The 25975-nt window shown below is 37.3% G+C and overlaps 2 protein-coding genes across 2 annotated transcripts in view; one reads left to right on the top strand and one right to left on the bottom strand.

The window, feature by feature from the left end:
• Nup188 (nuclear pore complex protein Nup188) overlaps positions 1 to 25975 on the bottom strand; it is a 752879-nt gene that overhangs the window by 202433 nt on the left and 524471 nt on the right. Inside the window, exon 18 of the mRNA XM_067139287.2 lies at positions 1537 to 1694. Within this exon, the coding sequence (XP_066995388.2) occupies positions 1537 to 1694 (158 nt within the window). The remainder of the gene's footprint in view (positions 1 to 1536; positions 1695 to 25975) is intronic.
• LOC137498375 (uncharacterized) lies at positions 3609 to 8956 on the top strand. The gene is made up of 3 exons (XM_068225831.1): positions 3609 to 3754; positions 4153 to 4447; positions 8310 to 8956. Exons 1-3 carry the CDS (start codon positions 3650 to 3652, stop codon positions 8345 to 8347), a joined length of 438 nt encoding a protein of 145 aa, XP_068081932.1. The 5' UTR covers positions 3609 to 3649; the 3' UTR covers positions 8348 to 8956.

The raw sequence follows: 25975 nt of genomic DNA, 5'->3' as shown, positions 1-25975 counted from the left end.
CAGCCCGAAGGCTGGTTTGATCCTCTGCAGTTCTACCAACAGCTGTCATAAATAGCCTAGGTGTCACTGAAGAGGCGTACTAGGGAAATGAGGAGTGAGGTAGTTTCCCGTTGCTTTCCTCACCGAGCCAGCCGTTGCTATTACATATCAGTCTGCCAAGCCCACTGAAATGCATGCACCAAAGTGAAACAAAAGAGAAGCTAAATTGCATCAGAAAGGCAGATGTTCAAGATGATGATAGAACAGCTGTGAAAAACATTGCAGCATTAGCAGTTACACAACTGTAGTTACTAAAGGTTGAAGACCCTGATAATAATTCGTATTCAGCACTTGAAGTGTTTAGTCCAGTATTCATCATTAACTGCAATGTCGTTTCAGTACTAGTGAAAAAAGTAAAGTCTATTCCATTCTTTTAAAAATGGGAATGATTCAGTGATCACAAAAGGTACAGTGAACTTCAAGAGCAAACCAATCAAATTATGTTGCAAGATGGAAAAAATATATCTTGTGAAAGTTCTGATTAGTTTGCTTGACAGTCATCCTGAGTTTAGTGGCAGAGCTCTCCAGTCAGTGTGGTATTCCTGTGCTAATGTTGACTGTGAAAGTTTTTCTCTTCTAGCTACCGTATTCAGGAGTTATGAGCGACCTGCGTTGCAACATGAAAGAAAGAATGCGAACATCATGACAATGTTCTCCTTTGACAGTTAGAAAAAAATGATGTATTTTCTTTCATCTTATGCCTTCCTCAGCGATAAGTGAATGATAAAAAAAATATGTGTTTCTAAACAAAAAAGCCATATTGTCCTTCAATAATTTATTTACATGAAAAAGTACCTTTAAATTCCCAAAATATGTTAAAAGTTATTAAAAATAACGTGAAATCCTAAAAAATAAAGCAAAATTCTTCAAAAATTTCCACCAAAAATAAAATGAAAAACGCAGATCCCTACTAATGAGGAGTTCCAGACATAAACCTGTTCTGTAAGATTATTGAATTGCACCACATGAAACAATGTAAATATATTAATGATACTCATTTAAGCTAATAAAGCTTTCAGCATATTGGGGACAGTATGATATTAAAAAATAACCTTCTGTTCAAGAAACTGCAAAAGTAATAAGTGGAACATAAAACAAGTGTGAATGAAGATGTCTAGGTAAAAAATGAGTTTATTGCAAATATGTCCTATATTGGACCCAAAGGACTATAGTAAGCTTATTTTCTTTGTCCTTATAAACAAACAGGTTAAACTGATTTTGACTAATCTAAGATTCTTTTGAATAATTTCAAATTGAAAGGAATATGGTTTTTAGTCATCAATTGAAGAATTACACCATGATCAAGTGGCCAAGTAACAATAGTTGTATTTGCTCATAGGAAACCACTTTATTTTCAAAATAGATGATTCTACACTACGTGATCATAGTGTAAAGTGATGCATACGGACTGACGAAAATCAGATGCAGGAACAGGAAACGAAACATAAGTAATCAATCAAATGAATAAATTATATCTTCCACAGTTTCAAAACTTACTTGTTTTCAGCAGGTCTGATAAATGGCTAATTTCCTTGACGATAACAGCCAGGAATACAGCTCTTTCCTGTGGACCTACTACTGCATACGTGGAGGAAAATTGCAGTAGCATGATTTCAAACTGGCTGATCCAGTCTTCCTTCTTTTCAATGGGGACACTGAAAATTCAAAAGCAAGCAACTAAAAGACATATATATTGGCACCTACTTCAAAGTCAGAAAAACATGTATAGGAGCATTTATTATTATTATCTTTTCAAATACTATTTTATGTAGATACAGGAATGCCAAAATTTGTCTCCCTTACGGGGGGTGTGTGTGTGTGTATGTATATTTTTACAAGTTGCTTTATGTCACACCGACACAGATAGGTCTTATGGTGAAGATGGGATAGGAAAGGGCAAGGAGTGTGAAGGAAGTGGCCGCTGCCTTAATTAAGGTACAGCCCCAGCATTTGCCTCGTGTAAAAATGGGAAACAATGGAAAACCATCTTCAGGCCTGGTGACAGTGTGGTTCGAACCCAATCTCTCCCGAATGCAAGCTCCCAGCTGCGTGCCCCTAACAGCACGGCCAACCCGCTTGGTCATTAACTTATCGATATGTTTCTAGGATTTAAATCTAAGAATTTCATTTTTGTCCGTATTGAACTGAGAATGGAAGATAGGAAACTTAAAAGGTATGTATTGAAAAGGTGGACCCTTTTAAGTTTCCTATCTTCCATGTTTCTAGGAGACAGATTCTGCAGTCACACCCTAGCTTGTGAATCCTGTGCAATGGCTGAATCGCATAGTAGGTGGTACCGAAAGTCAAGATGCCAGTTGTTACGGAATAACAGTGGGCATCTCTGACATATTCCTAGGCCTGACCTTCCTCACGCCAAAGCTACCTCAATTATTTCCCAACGATTCATGGAACTTTACAAGGTGTTTGACAAAATTCTTCCCTAATGGTGGATTTTGTTGTAATTGTGTTTATTGTTAAGGTTTTATAACTAGAAGTTACACCTTAATAAGGTCAATTTTTTTCATTTAAAAGACTTGTTTTTCACTTTACTCATTTTGCTGACTACAGGTATTTCTAATCTTCGAAATACCGTACTGTACAGAATGTTGACCGAAGACCTGTGAATTGGTATTTTATGTTTACCTGTACCTAAGTCAGCAGGAGACTTAGGTACAGTATCGTGTCAATGTGAAAAACCTGTGAACTAATTGTACAGTCCATCCCTGTCTTATCCTACTTATCCAGGTGCTATGGAGGGCAGTTATTGATAATAAATTCAATAAATATGCTTACCACATGGTGTATGCACATAACTGATAGGTATGTAGGTAGTTTATGAGAGGATGAATAAAGAAATGTATACATTTCCGAACAGAAATTACCCATTTTATCCAGATGACTAGGATACTTGAAACAGAAAAATTATTTCCATTTCTGCATTCAACAATTTCCGTATTATTGAAGTTCTTTTTAACTTATTAACTATGAAAAGTAGATGGGACCACAGAAATTTTCCAACATAAACGGATGTCCGGCTTAAGCGGTTTTCACTGTATTGAAATAATAATATTAAGTTATTTATTAGACCACCTAATCAATACAAAATCGTCTTGGATGATTTACATAAATTTGTTAACTAATAGTGGTACATGTTTCGCCTTCCCTGGGGCCTGTTTCATAAAACTAACTAATAATATTAGCTAATAATATTAGAACTCATAAAACAAATTATTAGTTGTCAAAATTCTGTTTCATAAAGATGTATGCATGACTAATAAAATGGCTTCACTAATAATATTAGTTCATTAGTCAGCTGATACAGTTTGAGGTTAGAATCGATTTGTTGCATGTTCTTAGTTTGTTTTCGTTCCTTGAAGTAGGCTAGCGCTTGACCCGCTCATACTCTGTGCTTTTTGTGTTTGACTACAACCGGAACCGGCTATTCAGTGCAGTTTCAGATTCTTGTCAGTTTATATAGGCTACAATGGGTAAAAGAAACGACAATAATGTCAGGAAAGAAGGTTTCCTTAGAAAAGTGCTGGAGTTGAAGGGGCAGTTGTTTGGAGCCTTTTCACTAAGCGTGACAAAGGACTCGAAGAGGCAAGCATAGATGGAACTGCGGTATTATGCTGTGGCTATTGGGCTGGTCACAGCCGACAAAGATCACACTTACGTGTGTGATGCTACTTGGCCTAACATGAGGAGCAGAACAGTGGTAAGTATTAGCTGTTGTTTTTCTCTTAGTTGGAGGTTATGTTAGTGTTTATTTACTAACTTCAAGCCACCCTTTTCTCAACTGGGTGTCGATATTTTTTAAAGGGGGAGAGGGGGAAATAAGGAGACTATTAGCTCCGCAGTATAGTTTACTGTGCTGTATACTACCCATAGTCATCTAACATTATGCATCATACAGCCATCCTTTGTGTTTTTATGACTGTGACTGAGCAGAACATAACCTGAAATGAATTCCAGTGATATTTATAAATCTTTGTTATAATATGCAAAAAAGCATACAAAAATTATTGTACACAATAGATGTAGGCAGTACTTTAGTATAGACAGTTACAACAGGATGTCCTTCTTCTAGACTTACATGGTTTCTTTTATTTACAGGCAAAAGTTGATAATGCTTATCAGACTGGAAGTGGGGGAGGAAGTAGCAAAAAATTAGATGTCATAGACCACCTGGTTCTTGACATTATCGGAAGAGAATCTCCTGTTTTACAGGGATTCGGAACAGAAGATTCTCTTGGAGAAATCGTTCTTCCTGCAATGGGACCAACTTCCGCTTCAACCAGGGACTATATAGTGGCGTTGGAAGAAAGTAGGCCTATATCTGCCACTGAAATTGATGGAAGCTGGCAAAATGGAGAGGTCCAGCATCAGCAGCAGACACCTAAGGCTAGAGGTAAGCTGGAAATGATTTAACTTAAGACTGTATTCTGGTATCTAATTCCACCTCTTGACTGCGACTTCTTTGTGCGACTTCAAACTTACAGGCTCAGGGTGCCCGCTAGTAACCAAGATCTGTTTTCCCTGGATTACATTTAGTGGAACACTGTACATAATAATGTGATGCTTGAGCATGTTTATCATACTCTGGTATAGTCATCTTGAAACATATTTTGCATGAACACTAATGGCATAAAGAAGTTGAAATAAATGTATCATATGTCAAAAAAGTTACACTTCATCATAAAATATCAATCTGTGAAGTGGATCATCGGCAATCCCATTGTACACAGCCACTACAACCAACAAAAATTGACTACATTGCTCACAGCAAGCCATCAGTCATTCTTCTAATGCCTGTGCTCATCAGGGACCCTTTCTTGAAATTGGCACGAGTGAGCATGCCAGTTTTAAACACACTCATAACAGAAACGTGTGGATTATTGTTCAGAAACTTGGGTACGTTCCCAGTTCCTGTCGCAAATGGAAGTGTCAAATATGTAAGCTGGTCAACTAGTGTGTACAAAAAAAAAAACACACCACTGACACAGTACTTTATTTGTAGAATTCTTTTCTGTGATAACTTCCTTTTTCTATAATATTTTCTCCTTAATAGCAAGGGAAAATCTGGGACAAATATTCGTTTATAGGAAGGGGAGTTAGGGATTGGAATAACTTACCAAGGGAGATGTTCAATAAATTTCCAATTTCTTTGCAATCATTTAAGAAAAGGCTAGGAAAACAACAGATAGGGAATCTGCCACCTGGGCGACTGTCCTAAGTGCAGATCAGTAGTGATCGATTGATTGACAATACTTGACCACCTCTACGGTATGTAAATTATATGGGCAGATTTTAAAACATTCGGCGTTTAAAAAAAAAAAAAAAACATTAAGAAGATAAGAGTTATTGTCTTTTTAATCTGTAATATTATAATTTAAATTTTGGTTCAATGATTACAAGGCAATTAGGCCTACAAATTTATATTATTATTCCTAGCATTTACCCGTTGGTGCAAGGTCCGCCATTTTGCACGATCTTGGGCATCGTGTGGTCTTAACATGAGAGTCTTCGTATCATTTACTGTGTCATGCCAGCTTTGCTCTGGACGTTCGTGTGGACGTTGCCCATTAATTTCAAAGGAGTGAGTTAAATTGGCTCCAGGCGAGTTGGCCATGCGGTTAGGGGTGCGCGGCTGTGAGGTTGCATCCGGGAGATAGTAGTTTCGAATCCCACTGCGAAAGCCCTGAAGATGGTTTTCTGTGATTTCCCATTTTCACATCAGGCAAATGTTGGGGCTGTACGTTAATTAAGGCTACGACCGCTTTCTTCCAACTCCTAACCCTTTCCTATCCCATCGTCGCCTTAAGACCTATCTGTGTTGGTGCGACAAAGCCGCTAGCCAAAAAAAAAAAAAAAAAAAAAAAAAAAAAAAAAAAAAAAAAAAAAAAAAAAAAAACTGTTCCAGATGCGGCACACAGGACATGACCATACCATTTGAGATGCTTTTCCTGTGCTTTCTCAGTGATGGGTGCAATGCTCATTTGCTAGTGAATGGTGTCGTTTTTGACATGATAAAAGTGTGATGCCATTTCCATATTATACAATTTATTAACTTCATTATATATACCCGCATTGACTTTTGCTCACCTGTAATGGAGTGTGTTCCACCTTCCAACACCTATATTATTGTAGGCCTTTATATGTTTAGGACTAACACATTACACACGGTATTGATAATAATTAGGACAAAAAAATAGCTGAAGATGTCTCTAATAGAGACTAAAACATAATAGCCAAATATGTGTCTATTACAGATTATTTATAAAGGCTGGTGTTTAACAGTTTAATCCTGTCATTAGTCTCAGGGTACCATTTTCTGGAAAAATAGGGAAAGCATGGAAAACACAGGGAAATGACTTGTCACATCAAAATTAATCTTTCAGTGTAATACTGTACCCAAACGTAATGATCGAGTGAGACTGATATTAGGCGCGACACGAGCCGAACGCAGTGAGTAGTATTTTGAGAGAGAGAGAGAGAGAGAGATAGTGAACACATGCGGTAATGAAGAAGAGTGAATGAAAAAGAGAGACATACTTGCACGAACCGCTCAAATGTTCCATCAGCCGTATTGTTCCAAATACAGTGTGTCCCACTCCCAGCATGGCCGGGAGACTACATGCATGTTCTGAGCGGTATATTCATAACCTTCTGCGTATTCTGTGTCCACTATTACTACATTTATTGCTTACTCATGCACCCAATAGCCTTAATCATGAGTACTAACCTCTTTAATTTCACTATGTACGGAGGATTTTGAGATACCGACTTCTTGTGCAACACATTGTACAGATGTAGTGGGAGATCGTACGAATGATGTGTTAATGTCGATATTTTTTTCTAATAGAATCCTTTGTTTCAGTTTAGGAATCACAACATTAAGTGATCCTGTTAATTTATTCACGAGATATCTGTTTCTTTACCTGGAAGAGGAACCCCGGGAAATCTCTTCTGAAATTGCCTACTCACCTCTTTATGAGTTGGTTTTTACGTGTGTCATACGTAAGAATTCTTTGTTCTAGTATGAATTTAACTGGCATTTCAACATTGTAATAATGTAATTAATCTAATTAATTCTACTGTAATTCAGCCCCACACGGTCTTGTAACAAATGTATCGCTTCACGGCTTCCCACGACACACAAACTCGAGTACTATACGCGAACTTTTTCTTGAGCCCGATTTTTAGGGGGTGAGGGGTAAGGAGGGAGCGCTGACGGTTCCGGTTATACTGCCAACTGGATGGAAATGAAATCTGAATTGAATCGATAATATGATCGATCGATATGAATTTTCTAAACATTTATTATGTTACGCCAACAACTCTGTTACACATACATTATTTAACATTATATAACATTTCTTGATGCGAATCTTGTTCCTAGCATGAATTATTATATAGTTTGGCTTTGCTGTGTAAACAACATCAGTACTAGTTCGTAAAGTGTATGCCAGATGTCGCACAGCAATGCATAGTTTGTGTTTCAAAAGTTGCCAATATGGATATCGAACATAACCGAGGTCTACCGATTCAGCACTAGGGAGCTCAGGGCTCAAGAAAAGGTTTGCGTATAGTAACTGACCTCCTCATGGCAATGCAGTGAGTCAGCGTGAGGTTATGAATACACCGCCCGGAGTGTGCATGTCGACTACCAGCTCCGCTGGGAGCGTGACACACTGTACCAGCTTCTCCACCGTAGCTACCATTGTGGACTTCACTAATAACCCTGGCTGGGGACCTCCGTATTTATTTGGGGATGCAGCCTCTGGAGGTTGGCGGGCTCCCCCGAGGCAATCGCAAATCAATGGGGAAAAGTTATTATCTATGAACATTTAATTTTTCTATCAAGGTCTGGAATTACGTTTCTTTAAGAGTGAATTTTAAGCTACACCACATGTAATACTAGATACATCACACGTCTCTTACACTGCCTCCTTTAAGCGGTTACCACAAGTACCGGTATGTCTTTTTCATTAAATGTCTTTCGCTACCACACGTGCGCACTCTTATCTGTCTCCATCTCTCTCTCTCTCTCTCTCAAACTACTACTCGCTGCGTATGACTCATGTCGCATCTAATATCAGTCTCTCTCTATCATTGCATCTGGGGTACAGTCTTATATTGAAAGATAAAATTTGTCCATAAAATGGGTACACTGAGATCAATAGTGGGAATAAATTATTAAACATTAGCCAATATAAATTAGCTTAACTGTAAGTCTTAGCTTTCACCTAATTTTCTCCTTTTTTTTATAGGTACTGTCAAGAAGAGGGTACTAGTCCAAGCATCCTGAGGAAACTAAAGAAATAGAGTCCCTCAAAAAACGGAAGCTTCAGCTTGAAGTCCGGAAGCTGGAGCTGGAGGTGTGGGAGAAGGAAAATTTACTCAATATTGAGCATTCACCCCTCACAAGTGGTGTTCAGGAACGTGGGAAAAAGGAACTTTCTGTACCAAGCGAATATTTAATTGTAGAAAACAATGATGGTAACTTTGTTGTAGTTCAGCCTCAGATGTAAAAAGTGTAAATAAAAATCATAAAAAGCACAAAATTACTGTGTTGGGTGTTCATATGATTTGTCTTTTATTCATCACAATGTCTGTTCACACGAAGTGGTCGTAAAGGAATTGCAGTTTTTCTTGAGCCTGGACTGGAACCTCCTCACCCTCCTGAATATCCTCTTGCTCCAAATGATCCTCTTCCATTTCAGGAGCCATGTAGTTATCTAGACGTCTTGACAGGTTACAAAGTACTACACAAGCATTGATAACTTTACAAGCAAAGGTGGGATTTAATCGCATACCAATGCTAAGGACAGGAAATTTTTCTTTAAGGAGTCCTATTGCACACTCTATAACCCTCCTTGTTTTTTTATGTGCTCTTAAAAATCTTTGTTGAGACTGACTAGCAAAATCTCAGATTACTGGTGGTATGAGCCAAGATTTTAAAGGATAGATGGAGTCTCCAAGCAGAACTGCACCAGGGAAAGGTCTCCAGCCATTAGCCATCCTATTGTTCAAGCCACTTAATCTTAGAACCCTAGCATCGCTGACACTGCCAGGCCAGTTTGCACATACATAGTAGAATTCTAAATTTGGCCCACATACTAGCAGAACATTCAAGGAATGTTTACGATGTCGATCAACAAATGCTGGTTCATATGCACTTGGTGCATCAATTTTGATAAGTGTTCCATCAAGTACTCCACAAATTAAAGGAATATCACCCCACAAATTAAAGGAATATCACCAAGTTCAGTGAATCTGGCAACTACTTCACCACAGTCAGCTGGCCAACGTACAACATCCTGAAGAAGAGTGTCATTTATCGCAGTCACAACTCGGTGCACAACTCTGCAGACTGTTGCTTTTGAAACACCGTGCACATCAGAAATACAATGATACTGTGCACCACTACCTAACCAGTGTAGTGCAATCTGAAGCTGCTGTTTTGAGGTTAGTGCTTCATTCCTTGCAGTGGGAGATCCTAAGATATTACCAATCCTATCAAGCACATATTCAAATGTTCTGTAATCTAACCTAAATCTCTCATTGTATTCATATGACTGTTCCATATCCGTATAGGCTGTTCTTGGTCTACAAGTTCTTGGACGGCGAATATAAACTCTCTCCTCATCACTATTTGAATCAGAGTCAACCATTTCACTGATCTTCACAATTTTATGCCAATATATCAATATACCACACACTTTGGTTTCACTAATAATATGAAATACGAGTCAAAATACACTAATAGAAATAATCCCAATAATATGAGTAAATTTTATTAGTTATGTTAATTAATTATTATTATATCAAGTTTCTTAAAGATTGCTTGAAATTAGAGTTGGTACCTAAATTTCTCAAATCTTTACAAAGAAAAAGTCATCGCTATTCAAAATCTAATGCCACTCAGAAGAAAGTAAACAACATATGGTTGAAAAATGAAATTAAACTATTATACAAGAAGAAATCTCTACTAAATTTACAATTATATAGGACTCATTTGACCATCTCTCAGAAATTACCCCCACTTAAATAGAGCTCATTTTTAAGGTACACTGACCTTAAACTATCTTACGTATTAGACAAGAAACAGAAAACCCTAAACCATAAATTAATATGTCTTCAAGAAAACAAATGTAAAACTCCTGACCAAAATACAAACAACAAAGTGTCCCCTTCCCATTTGACTAACATTCCCACTACAATCAACCTATCTAATGCAACCTTCTCTAACCAAGAATTAAATCTATTAGATAAAGGCATCAAACATAATTGGCCTAATCACAAAAAAGCAGAAGACATCATCACTACCATCGCTGAAACCACAACTAATATCGATAAATAAATCCCAATTGATAAACAGAATGATGTACGCTATGAAAAAAAAAAAGAAACTCCCAACTTTGATTAATGAAATAACATCTAATAATAACCACAACATCTCGAAACAAATTCTAAACCTGAAATCCAAAATCCATAACAACAATGTAGTAATTACAAAAGCAGATAAGGGCAACACCATAGTAATAATGAATAAACAAGATTACATCAATAAAACAAACTTTTTTTTCAGACAATACCTATACCTTAATTAACAAAGATCCAACAAACAAAATACAGCATAACTTAAAGAACCTTCTTAAAAATTCTAACTTCATTTTAAATGATCAAGATGATCAGAAAATAACTGTAATGAACCCAAAATTACCTACAGTCAGATCACTGCCCAAAATTCATAAAAAGGACGTCCCCATTCGGCCTATAATTAATAGTATTAATAGTCCTACCTATAAAACCTCTCAATTCCTACACAAATTCTTGAAAAAACACTTCAAATTTCATAACTCCAACCCCATAAAGAACTCGATCGAACTTTGTAATTCCCTAAATAAGTTCAGTCTACAACCAAACCACGTTTTATGTTCTTTTGACATCACCAACATGTATACTAATATCCCTATCAACAATACTATTAACATAATAAAAAACAATCTGTTGAAACATAGCACATTGAGTAAAATCGAAATTGATGAATAGTTAAAATTACTTAATTTCGTTTTAGACAACAACTATTTTACCTTCAATAAGAAAATTTACAAACAAGAAGGTCTAGCGATGGGAGACCCGTTATCTGGAATACTAGCCGATATATACTTAGATAATCTCGAACATAGTAAGATTATTAATAACATCAACGGACTCTGTCTTTGGCATTGCTATGTTGATGATACCATAGCTATCATTGATGAACAAATCAACAACAGCAATAACATACTATCATTTCTCAACAACTTAGATAATAATATTAAATTCACTAAAGAAGATGAGTTCAATAACTCTTTGAACTTCTTAGACATCAAAATCACACGAGCAATGAACAAATTCGACTTCCAAATATACAGAAAACCCACCTTTTCTCCAACAACCATAAGAAATGATTCTTTACATCCCAACTCACATAAAAAAGCCACTTATCACAGTTTAATATATAGAGCATTAAAGATCCCTATGTCCTCTATTAATTTAAAGAAAGAATTACTATTCATTAAGGAAATAGCTAAATTCAATGGATTTAACACGAGTATGATTGATAAAATCATTAATAAAACGAAACTGAAACTAGCTACAAATTTAACTCCATTGCAACTCGCCAAACCAAAATATGCTAAATTCACATTCACTAACCATAGCATTTATCCGATAACCAATTCATTAATGAAGCACGAAATAAAAATAGCCTACACAACAAAAAACACTAATCGTAATTTATTCTTCAATCACAACTCTATTAACATCACAGACAATAGTTACTCTGGATCAGGAATATACAGATTGAAATGCTCTACATGTAATTTTTCTTATGTTGGCCAAACTGGCAGCAGCTTCTCCACCAGATACGCCGAGCATTACAATGCCCAAAGACACAACAAATTCTCCGCAATGGCCAACCACATGAGGGACACAGGGCATAAATTCACCACAATAGAACAAGACCTCCATATCCTAAAAAGAGTTGATAAAAGTAAACTCATGACAGAATATGAAAACTTATTTATTTTCCTCGACCTACATTTTAATAAAGATAAGAACCTAAATGACACTATTGATAAAAAAAGCCCCTTGTATGAACAGATTCTTATTTTATTACAAAAATCAACTCCCCTCACCAACATATTCTTAAAAATCTTCAACCTCACATCAATTAGCGCGCCCACCTCCCCTACAGCTTATATACCCCCCGCCGCTAGTACCTCTAATTCAAATACAACCAATAAACCCATAGCCACACCCACCGTAACATCGCTCCCTCCAATAGCCTTACACCGATACAACACGCGCAGTAATACACTCTCTTCCGTCCCTCCCACCAATAGCAGCCCCCCTCCAATAGTTACGTCAACGCAAACAGATCCCCCTCCAGCACAAACCTTCAGCTATAACACACGTAGCAAGAAGTCTACTGTTGCAAATACTTCTAACTCATAACGTTACAAGCTATCTTTGTCACCGTCAAATGGTAAGTGCACACGATTCTACTTAAATATTTTCAAATATCTTTTCACACAATTAATTCTACGTTTCTTGCTTCCTTTTACAGATTCCACTATTATATGCTTTTTCAACTAGAATATCTACAAACTCACAATTTACAACATTTGAGCATTACTTCAAATTTTGAGATGGTCCATAGAGATCTTATTTGAAACTGTTCTTCAACTTCTATTCTACAACTTCATATCCTCAACGTGTTCTACAACTTCACCATATGCCTCTGACTTCCGTCTTTTATCTTCATGATTAACTTCGGATCTCTCGACTAACTTTGACTTTTATTCTCTCTTCTTTACTTTAATTATATACGATTTTTCGCCATCGTCTAATTATAACCGCCAGACTATCAACTTTATTTTTATGCAATCTTACTACTTGTTGTATAACAATCTGTTGTTTTATCCATTGCACTTATTTTAGCAGCCTTCTAATGTTAATTTTGTTAATACTTCCACTATTATATCTCATCACATTGTATTTTTAAACCATCATTGTTATTTTTAATGTTATTTTACTTCAAATCTCTTCAAGATTTTAAAATTCATTTCATTATTACATGTTATTTAGACGCTTATTTTTAATTTAAGGTTAAAACTATGGCTGATGATGCCTTCAGGGAAGGCGAAACATGTACCACTATTAGTTAACAAATTTATGTAAATCATCCAAGACGATTTTGTATTGATTAGGTGGTCTAATAAATAACTTAATATTATTATTTCAATCAAATATCAATACGGACCAAAAATTATATTTATTACATGTAATTTCACTGTATTATCGTGAACTAAGAATCCATCACCAAAACTCTGTGTGCTGCACAGCAAGATATGGCTGCTAGCTCTATACTCTGGAGACAAGTGGGTTTGAATCCCCCATTGGCCAATCCCAAAATGGTTTCCCATTTCAACTCCAGGAAAATGGTGGGATGGTACCTTTCTCAAGGCCATGGTCAATTCTTTCCTATCCCTAGTGTGTACAATTACACCTACACCGATAGAAAACACCCTCACATAGAGGTACATGTAGCTACCACCACAGCGTGTACCAGAGAAAGCAGCTAGAGATCTGGTGAGCCGAACATGTCCTCTGACACTCCTAACACTAAAAGCTATATGAAGGCCATATGCTTATATATATATACTGTATATCAAGCAGCAGCTCTCAATGGACAATCTGTGTATTCTACTGGAGTGGCCTAGCCAGCACAAGAGAAAATGGCAGGCATGGTCAGTTCAGAGCAACTAGATATATGTGTACTGCATATGGTATTTCCGACATCACACCAATGCAGAGAGAAAAACTGTCTTTCAGATTCTTGCATAAATTCCGGGACTGACTTTTTATGCAACAGATATCAGGGCTTGTACTAATAATGAAAGCTACAAACTAGATCAACGTGCTCCAATGCACACAAGCACTATGTGACAATAAAGGCCACCTAGTAAATATAATCTCACATTCAGCTAAACTTCAGGCTTCAAGTAGCTACATGAAGTTAGGGCTTCCCAAAGGAGCAAAGTTGTTTAAGTGATGCTTATATCTTATGTTCATTTTGTACTCCTGTGCACTGTGTATAGTGGTCACAGACCACCTTTGCACTTGCCCCTTATATAATAATAGATCGGTACCATCCCATTTTCGGATTACCATCAAAGCTCTTTAATAGGCTATGTCTCTGCACCAATTCAATGTTATCTCGTTCCTGCTGGTCTGTCAGTAACAAATTAATTGCAGGTAATCTGAAGAAAGGGAGGATTACTTGAAGGCTGTGTATGATTATACTAATGTTATTGGTTTTTATGTCCGCACTAACTACTTATACTGTTCTTGGAGACACAAAGGTGCCATAATTTTGTCCCACAGGAATTCCTTAATATGCCCGAAAAACTACTGATATGTGGCTGACGTATTTGAGCACTTTCACATAGTAGAGGACTGAACCGGGATCAAACCTGCCAATTAGGCTCAGAAAGCCTTAACTGTCTGAGCCACTCAGCCCACCTGTCTAAGATTTGCAGGTTGCATAAATAGATGCAGAAATATTCCCACAGAACTGGAGTGTGTATCGTAAAGATAGGATAGGAATGGTAGGACGGGGACTATTAATTCTGGTGAAAGTAGAATTTGTAAGCTACGAAAAAGTTAAAGATGACAAATATGAAATTCTAGGTGTAAGGCTCATTTCTAAAGATAATAGGCAACTTCATGTCTTTGGAGTGTACAGAGCAGGAAAGGGTAGTGCTGACGATGATTCAGAATTATTTGATAAGATAATCAGCTATGTGGGAAAAGATAGGGAAAGGAACGGGATTGTAGCCGGCGATCTCAATTTACCAAATGCCGATTGGGAAGGTAATGCAAACAGGAAGCATGCCCAACAAATGGCAAATAAGTTAATATGGTAAGGGCAACCGATTCAGAAAGTGATGGAACCAACTAGCGGGACGAATATTCTGGATGTGGTGCTGGTAAAACCAGATGAGCTCTATAAGGAAACTGAAGGGATATGTGATGATAAAAATTGGTTCATGAGGGGCCAGTATGGATTTAGAAATTTTATTGAGAGGCACAACTGGTGGGATTTCAGCAGGACATATCAGATCAGTTGGATTCAGGAGGCCAGTTAGATTGCATAGCCATAGATCTTTCCAAAGCCTTTGATAGAGTGGAACATGGAATATTATTAAAGAAATTGGAGGGAATAGGATTGGACGTAAGGGTTATATATAGGATAAGAACATTTCTAAACTCAAGGGTTCAGAAAGTCAAAGTAGGAAATAATATATCACAGGAAGAGAAAGTTTGGAAGGGAATCGCACAGGGTAGTATAATCGGTCCGTTACTTTCCTTAATATACACAAATGATTTAGGGAACAATATAACATCAAAAATAAGATTATATGCAGATGATATAATTGTTTATAAGGAAATAAATAACATTGAGGATTGTTCAGAATTACAAAGGGACCTTGAAAGTATCCAACAATGGGTTGAAGAAAATAATATGAAGGTTAATGAAGGCAAATCAACTGTTACAACATTAACAAACAGGAGCTTTAAAACTGAATTTGAATATACTTTGGATGAGGTAGTTATCCCAAAAGATGGCAAGTGCAAATACTTAGGTGTGAGATTTTAAAGTAATTTGCACTGGAAGGGTCATGTGGATGACATTGTTGGGAAAGCATACAGATCGTTACATGTCATAATGAGGCTACTTAAAGGATGCAACAAAGAATTAAAAGAAAAAAGTTACTGAAGTATGGTTCGTCCATTATTGGAATATGCAAACAGTGTTTGGGATCCTCACCAAGAATACCTAATAAACGAAATAGATAGTGTGCAGAGGAAAGCAGCAAGATTTGTAACAGGGGATTTCAGGAGAGACAGTAGTGTATCAGAAATGTTAGAGGAACTTGGGTGGGAAACTTTAAGTAAGAGAAGGGAGAAAACTAGACTTATAGGATTATATAGAGCCTATACAGGAGAAGCAGCATGGGGAGAAATCCGCGAGAAACTTCAGTTGGAAAATAATTATATTGGCAGAACTGACCACAAGTATAAAATTAGAAGGAATTTTAGCAGAAGTGACTGGGGTAAATTTTCATTCATTGGGAAGGGCGTGAAGGAGTGGAACAGTTTACCAGGGGTAGTGTTTGATCCTTTTCCAAAATCTGTACAGGTATTCAAGAAGAGAATAAACAGCAACAGGGAAAATAAATGAAATGTTAGAGGGCATTCGACGAGTGCAGGCTATTGTAAATAAAAAAGGTGTGTTAAAAAAAAATTAATTCCATCCCCTTGTCCATGGAGTTTGGACAGCCAAAGTAGGGGACTGCCTGTAGGGGTGAAGTACAGTGGGGACTTCGAGGGCCCTGGGACCACTACGGTAGCTGTGAAGGCCCTTCAGGAACTCTGAAAAGTGGTGGCAAAAGGGGGCTCTGGTTAAGACACAGCAGGTCGTTATGCTACTTAGGTTCCAAAATGGGTTAAAAAATAAATAAATAAATAAATCCAATGTAAATTTTAATCTCATACCAGTTGCATAGTATTATTTGAAGTAATTCCACATACTGTACATGAGTTGACTATGTTTGTAAGTATAGGAGATATTATAAGTAGAATTTTGTAAACAATATAAATTTATTAAGGATGATCTGTTTGTTTAGGAGAAAAAAAAATTGTTAGCATAAATTGTATATTATTGTATTCTAGAAAAAAAAATTTTCTTCTCTTGTTAATTTAAAATTTAGTGCTTGACAATAATGTATTTTAGTGTACCATTTGCCACCGAGGTAGACACCTCATTTGCAAATAAAGAGATTCTGATTTGATTTGAAGTAATAGATGGTATTAGTGATCACGAAGCTGTTTTGTCGTAGTTAAAAATAAATGAGATAGAAAGGAAGGAATTAAAATTAGGACTATTAGGCAGTACCATATGGCTGATTAAACAAGCATGTGGGAGTTTTTAAAAAGTAACTATGTTGAGTGGAAAATGGTAAATCAAAATGTAAACAGACTCTGGGAAGGGTTTAAAGAAATTGTTGTGGAATGTTAAAACAGGTTTGTACGTTTAAAGATGGTAAGGAATGGTAAAGACCCACTTTATTATAATGGTGAAATAAAGAGACTAAGACGGAGGTGCAGATTGGAAAGAAAGAGTTAGAAATGGCCGTGGAAGTAAGGAGAAATTGAAAGAACTTGCTAGGAAATTGAATCTAGCAAAGAAGTCAGGTAAGGAAAACATGATGGCAAGCATAATTAGGATGGCATACAAATTTTAGTAAAAAATGGAAGGGTATGTGTAGGCTTCTTATGGCAGGAACAGATTCCAAAAAGGACATTCGAGGAACCATTAATGAACAAGGGATCTTAAGCCCCTTTAAACAACAAGCATCATCATCATCATCATCATCATCAATGAACAAGGGGAGTGTGTATGCGAGGATCTTCGAAAGGCAGAAATATTCAGTCAGCAGTATGTAAAGATTGTTGGTTACAAAGATAATATGCAGATAGAGGAGGTGACTAATACTAAAGAAGTATTAAAATTTCCCTGTGATAACAATGGTATTTACAAGAAGATACAAAAGTTAAGAATCTAGAAAAGCAGATGGAATTGATAAGGTTTCGGGGGATATACTAAAGACAATGGGATGGGATATAGTACCATATCTGAAGTACTTATTTGATTATTGTTTGCAAGAAGGAGCTATACCAAATGAATGGAGAGTTGCTATAGTAGCCCCTGTGTATAAAGGAAAGGGTGATAGACATAAAGAAAAAAATTACAGGCCAGTCAGTTTGACATGCAAGTACCTCGGTGTTAATATAAGGAAAGATCTTCATTGGGGTAATCACATAAATAGGATTGTAAATAAAGGGTACAGATCTCTGCACATGGTTATGAGGGTATTTAGGGGTTTTAGTAAGAATGTAAAGGAGAGGGCATGTATGTCTCTGGTAAGACTCCAAATAAAGTATGGTTCCAGTGTATGGGACCCTCACCAGAATTACTTGATTCAAGGACTGGAAAAAATCCAAATAAAAGCAGCTCGATTTGTTCTGGGTGATTTCCGACAAAAGAGTAATGTTACAAAAATGTTGCAAAGTTTGGACTGGGAAGACTTGGGAGAAAGGAGACGAACTGCTCAACTAAGTGGTACGTCTCAGTTTACAAAAGGAGTATATATTTATTACTCACCTATTCAATACAATTAGTACCATGTTATGGGGGACCACTGTTGCTCATGTCCGTAGGTTTAACCTTAAATTACCCTACACATGTCCCCCGGGTGGTGCTAAGTGAGCAACATCAGAATAAGATGAGACCGAACTGTCGTATACGACCTCCCGGTCAAGGAAAATGGAGAAGAATCATACCTAGAGGCCCTTCTCAGGGCCCTCAAGTTCGTAACATTGGCCCTTCAATGAAAATATGCCAGCTTAACATCGAGGGCATAAGCAGAGCAAAGTGTGAACACCTAGCAAAGATTCTCAAAGAACACCAGACTCATATCATCCTGCTTCAAGAAACCCACACGGAAAATGATCTCCAGCTGCAATCCAGAGGGAGAATTCCAGGATTTAAATTAGTGTCCGCAGTTAATCACGCAAAGTATGGGATTGCCACCTATGTGAGGAGTGATATTACCCCCTATCAAGTCATGCCATCCTTCTCAGATAATGAAATATTTACTACCTCAATCAAAGTTTGTGATTTGACAGTAGTTAACGTATATAAACCTCCTGGAACTCCCTGGCCGTCTCCACCATTTCCATCTCTGCAAAATCCAAGTATAATTGCAGGCGACTTCAACAGCCATCACACACTATGGGGATACAAAGAGAATGACAGTAATGGGGAAAAGCTCACTGACTGGATGGAAACTGAAAACCTTAAGCTTATATATGATGCCAAGGATAAGGCTTCCTTCTCTTCTGCACGATGGAACAAAGAATACACCCCGGATCTCTGTTTTGTAACGCAGTCACAACACCCACTCAGCAACATACGACGCACAGTGCTCAACAAATTTCCTCACAGTCAGCACAGACCAATAATTATCCAGTCTGGATTGCTTGTGCCCATCGTTCACTCCTGCCCGAAACAGAGATGGAATTTTAAAAAAGCCAATTGGGAAGAATTTTCTAAACAGATTGACTCCAACCTGCGATGGATAAGACCTATCCATAGTAACTAGAGCAGATTCATCGGTGTGGTTAAAAGTGCAGCAAAACGATGTATCCCAAGAGGATATCGTAAACAATACATCCCCGGCTGGAACGAGGAGAGTGAAAGGCTCTTCAAAGAATTTGAGGCCAATGGTGACCCAGATACAGCTTCGGAACTGTTACAATCCCTAGATGAAAATAGGAAGAGAATTTGGCAAGAAACAGTAGAGTCCCTAGACTTCACTCACTCCAGCAGAGAAGCTTGGAGCCTGATCAGGAAATTGGACACACCAAATAGCAAAATTAGACCGAAAACAAGCATCAGTCTAGACGACATGGCCAAGCATATGATCTGTACCTCAAAGGTCTCAGTTGAAAAGCATCATAGAAGGCACGTAAAGCACCTCCTGAAGGAAAAGAAACGTTCGGCTCAACGATCCTCTGAATTCTCTGCCCCATTTCAACTACAAGAAACTAAGCTGGCCTTAGAAAGTCTAAAACCTGGCAAAGCGGCAGGCGCTGATGGTATATATCCAGAGTTCCTTCTCCATCTTGGACCAGCTGCTGCTAAATGGCTTACTAACTTCTTCACAAACATACTAGAGACAGGTAACCTACCTTCAGTCTTCAAGAAAACAAAAATAATAGCTGTATTGAAAACATCTAAGGACCCAACAAAAGTTGAGAGTTACCGGCCAATAGCACTACTCAGTGTTACAATGAAGCTTATGGAAAGGCTGATATATAACAGGATTTTTGCGACAATAAACCAGCATATTCCAGTCGAGCAAGCTGGATTTAGACCTGGACGAGGATGTGAAGAACAGGTTTTAGCACTAGTTACCCATATTGAAAATGGATTTGAGAACAAAATGGTAAGCACGGCCGTCTTCTTAGATCTGACAGCTGCATATGACACCGTGTGGCAAGATAAGCTCCTTCTCAAATTTATCAGCATCATCCCTTGTCTGAAACTCTCCACATTACTCAGTAACATGCTGAGTAATAGGTACTTCCAGATTTTTTCTGAAGACTCCAGAAGTAAAGTACATAAGATAAATGGTGGACTCCCTCAGGGCTCTGTATTGGCCCCTCTTCTATTCAACCTGTACACACATGACCTTCCTGTAACTAAATCCAGAAAATTCATCTACGCAGATGACATCGCATTGGTTGCCCAACATCAACGCTTCGATGAGTCTGAGTCGACGCTTACATCAGACTTAAAGATTCTAGACAGTTACTTTTATCACAACAACCTTAGACCAAACCCCAAGAAAACTGTTGTGTCTACCTTCCACTTGCGGAATAGAAGTGCTGGGTACAAACCAACCATACCATTCAGAGGAGAGAATCTACAGTATTGTAGTAACCCAAAATACCTGGGAGTCACCCTGGACAGGTCCTTGACCTACAAGAATCATCTCTATAATGTATCAGCCAAGATCAAGACCAGAAATAACATCCTCCAAAAGCTGGCAGGTACATCCTGGGGTGCTAATGCTCAAGTCCTGAGATCCACTGCTCTTGCACTCTCTTATTCCGTCGCTGAATATTGCTGCTCTACCTGGCTTAACAGTGCTCACACTGGATTAGTAGACACCCAGCTGAACCAAGCAATGCGTATCATTACAGGATGCATCCGACCAACTAACACACACTGGCTTCCCACCCTAAGCCACATACCACCTCCATCCCTAAGAAGATCACAGTCACTGCTTAACTTGTGGAAGAAAATTGAAAACAATCCTCACCTCCCTATTCATTCTGACATAGCAGCTTCCCCAGCTAAACGACTGAAATCCAGACACCCTTCTTGGCGTACTGCAATGAATTTACAGGACACCTCCTTTAATGTATCGGACGCCTGGAAAGAACAATGGCAACAGCAATCCGCATTACCACATCACCACATCATTGAGAACCCATGCAAGTGCCCAGATGGTTTTTCTCTTCCCAGACGGCAGTGGAGGATGCTAAATCGAATTAGGACCGGCCAAGGTAGATGTGGAGCCACTCTCTTCAAATGGGGTTGGAAGACATCACCGCAATGTGACTGCGGACAAGGGGAACAGACAGTGGAACACCTTGCATTTGAGTGTCCTTTGCGTAGTTACAGAGGCTCTATTGAGGACTTAAACTGTGTCTCAAACGAAGCTCTTCTCTGGCTATTAAATTTTGATATGGAACTCTAGTTATGAACTTGAGATGGCAGTTGTATATATTGTAAATAATATTGTATTCATCATACGCTAAAAAAAAAAAAAAAACAACATGTTATGTGGTTAAATAAACATAGAAATTCTAAATTTTATGGGGACATGTTTTGCCCTTCTTTTATTGGGTATCAACAGCCTTATTAATTTAATCTTAAAACAAACATTGTTTAGAGGACATTGACATTTGTAATTTGCAAAAATTGAACTGTGATTTCTTATGGTATTAACACTAAGGTATAGTAGTTATAAAATATGATGTTGGGACATGACATATATAACACATGTTAAAATCATTGTAAACAAATTTAAAATTTTGTAACATTCGCCCTTTCTCATGGCCAAGATTTTTTAGTGCCTGAACACCACTGGTGTACAAAGTTGAAATAGCAGGATTTGAAAACAAATATTTCAAATATTTTATTTTCAAATATTATATTTTCAAATAATTTTTTCAAATATTTGAAGTTAAAAAAAAAAAAAGAGCTAAAATCGGGAGAAATAATAGAATAATCGGGAGGCGGATAAAACTGTTGAAAATCGGGAGTCTCCCGCCTAAATCGGGAAAGTTGGCAGGTATGTGAATGGTATGGATGGAGTCTTGGGGAAGGAGTACAAGATTAAAGGAATAAATAAGTCCAAAACAGAAGTAATCGAGAGCTGCATCAAACCAGTCTATGGACTGATGACTTAAACAACATACTTCATACTTCCAGAAACAGCTCGCATTTTAAAATTTATAGATGGACTATGTACTAGGCGGGTGGACAAAGAAGGTAGTGTGAAGCGATTGATGTCACATGGTTTTGTTTACATTTAATTTATTATCTGGTTGGAAAGATTAGCTGTATCACACCTGGATTGACACTGTTCCCTTCAAAATTTCATTAAGTTCGTGACGATGGAAAATTGCAGGTTATGAACTTCATTTTTTCCTTGTCCGTATTGAAGATCTACTTGTGATACAATTCCTTTAGTTTTGCCAATTGCCACCTTTTCAATATAATAAAAATATATTACAAACTTACATATTTATTATGATGTTTACATGGTACATGTTTCGCTCCCTTTCGTGAGCATTATCAGCCAAACTATCATTAATCTAAGATTGTGCAAGATCATAAAACAATTCTTTTGCTTCAAGATTACTCCTATAAAACTAATTGACAATCTTATAACATTTTAAAAGTCACACAACAATAAAATTATGTCTTAAGTAACACTTTTTGTCTAAAATCTTCTTCAGTCCAAACATTTTATCGCCGAAACTCATCCGGTGAACATCTTTTAAAATTGTTTAAAAATAAGAATAAAATAAAAAACTTTGAAATCTGGCTAGTTGTGTTGATTCCCGTTGCTTAACTTGTATAATTGTCATTAAAACTTCACAACAGTATTGAATATTTTCTGCAGTTGATAATTGTCATTATGGTCGACAGACTTGTTCTCGTTGCTGGAGTAACATTTATAAAATGTATTGGTATTAATTTATATTATCAATAGGGTAAAATTGTTCACGAACAAACTTGTTGATGAAACACTTTTTGATGTGATATTGGATTTAAAATGTTCTCGAACGTTCCATAATGGCTCGTTGGTGTATTTTCCTTTCTGCTGCGTAATTGTTTGGTGTTACTCACTCATACAATACAAGAAGTGCAAACAGGATAACAAATAGTTCTCAAGAGGCTAGGAGTAACACCAAACAATTACGCAGCAGAAAGGAAAATACATCAACGAGCCATTATGGAACGTTCGAGAACATTTTAAATCCAATATCACATCAAAAAGTGTTTCATCAACAAGTTTGTTCACGAACAATTTTATCCCATTGATAATATAAATTAATACCAATACATTTTATAAATGTTACTCCAGCAACGAGAACAAGTCTATCGACCATAATGACAATTATCAACTGCAGAAAATATTCAATACTGTTATGAAGTTTTAATGACAATTATACAAGTTAAGCAATGGGAATCAACACAACTAGCCAGATTTCAAAGTTTTTTATTTTATTCTTATTTTTAAACAATTTTAAAAGATGTTCACTGGATGAGTTTCGGCGATAAAAATGTCTGGACTGAAGAAGATTTTAGGCAAAAAGTGTTAACTTAAGACATAATTTTATTGTTGTGTGACTTTTAAAATGTTATAAGATTGTCAATTAGTTTTATAGGAGTAATCTGGAACCAGAAGAATTGTTTTATGATCTTACACAATCTTAGATTAATGATAGTTTGGCTGATGATGCTCACGAAAAGGAGCGAAACATGTACCATGTAAACATCATAATAAATATGTAAGTTTGTAATATATTTTTATTGTATTAAAAAGGTGGCAATTGGCAAAACTAAAGGAATTGCATCACAAGATGGAAAATATCGGGCAATTCTTATAAACACATAATGCATAAATTAGGGTTGGATTGGAGGGTCATTGGCTTTAGGAATGACCATATTTGCCTCTTACAAGTTACAGTTCGTAAGTTCACATTTGGACAAGATAAAATGAATTAGGGCTAGAGCGAAGCTTAGCTCAATGAATTCATAAAATCCATAATAACCAGTACAGCTTCCGTAGTGTAGTAGTACATGTGAAATCCATAGCAGTTGGCATCTCTATCCATGACCATCAGCACCATATCCAGGAGGCAACCGGCATGCCTTACGAAGTCTATCATTATGACCCTATGATCCAAGGGCATAATGAATCTGATATGGGCCCCACCTGCCAAAATAAAAATTCGGCCCCCCTCAAAACCTATGAATAACCAATACAAACGTAATTACAGCAAGTTGAACTAACACGATATATTGTCAAATTATCTGAATAAAGGGATTATTCATTATTGTACGATTATTAAAAAATAATGTTTTAATAGGCTCTCTCCGCGGTTTAATGGTTAAACGGCTGAACTGCCAACGCAACCATACACCACTTAGATATTCGTGCTTAAAAGTGGTTTCATTTTGCGTTGATTACAGAACTATACTCTGTAACCGACACAGAAGTCACAGTTATAATAATTTATTTAATTACAATCCAGAAAAATTAACGAAAAAAATTAAATAAAAAAACTGTTCAAATGAAGTTTGAGAAAAATAAAACCGCACAACCCCTGGTGTTAGGAACACCATGTGACATGTGACCTTCGTGCAGAGAGAGCTCATTTGAAACTGAGTTGACTGATTGTAACTACATTAAGTTATTGTTGGATTTATACATTGTTGTCACATAAATGTGTGAAAAAAGTTAAATGATAAGCAAATTTTATGCATAATATGATATCAGGTACATTACATATGAAGAAAGTATAGTTTTCTAACTAAAATATGATATTTTGGTACCAACTTGCATTGCTGTAATTACTTTTGAATAATTTGGTGCAGATGTTTTGTGAGGAGGATGTTGCGGTGTTGTGAGAAACAACAGCTGTTTACAGCTGAGCTGCGTTACATTCAGCACAGTCATGATAACCGCTGCTAGATGCAACCGAATGACAATTCCTCTACATAAAAATTGTAAACACCAACAAATTTTTCGTCGTGATGTGATCTTCTGATCATTTCCGTGCAGAGACATTACGATAGATATATACTATTTTTATGTTTTTGCAGGGAGCCTGCGGGGCCCCTTGAATGCCCGCGCCCGCCTGCATTGCAGGCACTATGCAGGCCCTAACATTACACCACTGTTATGACCTGAGCATCAGCAAGCACGTTTGGAGTTCCGCCAGGGGCGAGTAGCATAGCGGCTTGCAGACTGGCAACAAATTGTATTCAGCGATGAATCCCAGTTCTGTCTGGATACAGACGACCGTCGAATTAAAGTCTGGAGACATGCTGGCCAGCGCAATGATCCATGTTTCACTGTGGAGTGGCACAATGCCCCAATGAGAGATGTCATGGTATGGGCTAACATTTCCTACAATTCCCGCTCCCCACTGGTGGTGATTGAAGGAATCCTGATGGTGCAGTCAAACATCCAGGAAATTCTGGGACCTTATATGCTTCCCATCCTGGTACAACTCAACAATCCCTTTTTAAAGTAGTATAATGCACATCGAGACACAGCATGGATATATCTGGCCTACCTTTGTGACGCTCCCTTGACCAGTCATGTCTCAAGAACTCTACCCCATCGAGCACATATGGGACTCAGTTTGATGGCAACTCAAGCCAGCGAAAACTACAGCAGATTTGGAGGACTAGTTGTACCGGTTGTGGCAGGATTTTCCTCAGGAGAACATCTGTATGCTTCCAAGCCCAACTGCATTGCTGTGACTCTGTCCTACAGGTAGTTCAAAACACCGAACTACTACCCTGCAATAAATGCTTTGTCTGAAACAATATTTTGACGTTTTCTTTAAACAGGAAGTATATTTTAAGACTTCATAGTGGAGTATGACGCATAGGAGCACAGAGAAGCAGTGACAGCAAGCGCAATGCCCATAATGGCGAGCG

Source organism: Anabrus simplex, chromosome 2 (genome assembly GCF_040414725.1).
Source record: "Anabrus simplex isolate iqAnaSimp1 chromosome 2, ASM4041472v1, whole genome shotgun sequence".
Lineage (NCBI taxonomy): Eukaryota > Metazoa > Arthropoda > Insecta > Orthoptera > Tettigoniidae > Anabrus > Anabrus simplex.
The sequence above is the reverse complement of the archived record's forward strand: the minus strand, read 5'-3'. Positions and strand labels throughout refer to the sequence as shown.

Coding starts and splice junctions, on each gene's coding strand:
- LOC137498375 (XM_068225831.1), top strand. CDS start 3,650: ATGGAACTGCGGTATTATGCTGTGGCTATTGGGCTGGTCACAGCCGAC. Junction 3,755..4,152: donor ACATGAGGAGCAGAACAGTG/GTAAGTATTAGC, acceptor TTTTATTTACAG/GCAAAAGTTGATAATGCTTA. Junction 4,448..8,309: donor GCAGACACCTAAGGCTAGAG/GTAAGCTGGAAA, acceptor TTTTTTTTATAG/GTACTGTCAAGAAGAGGGTA.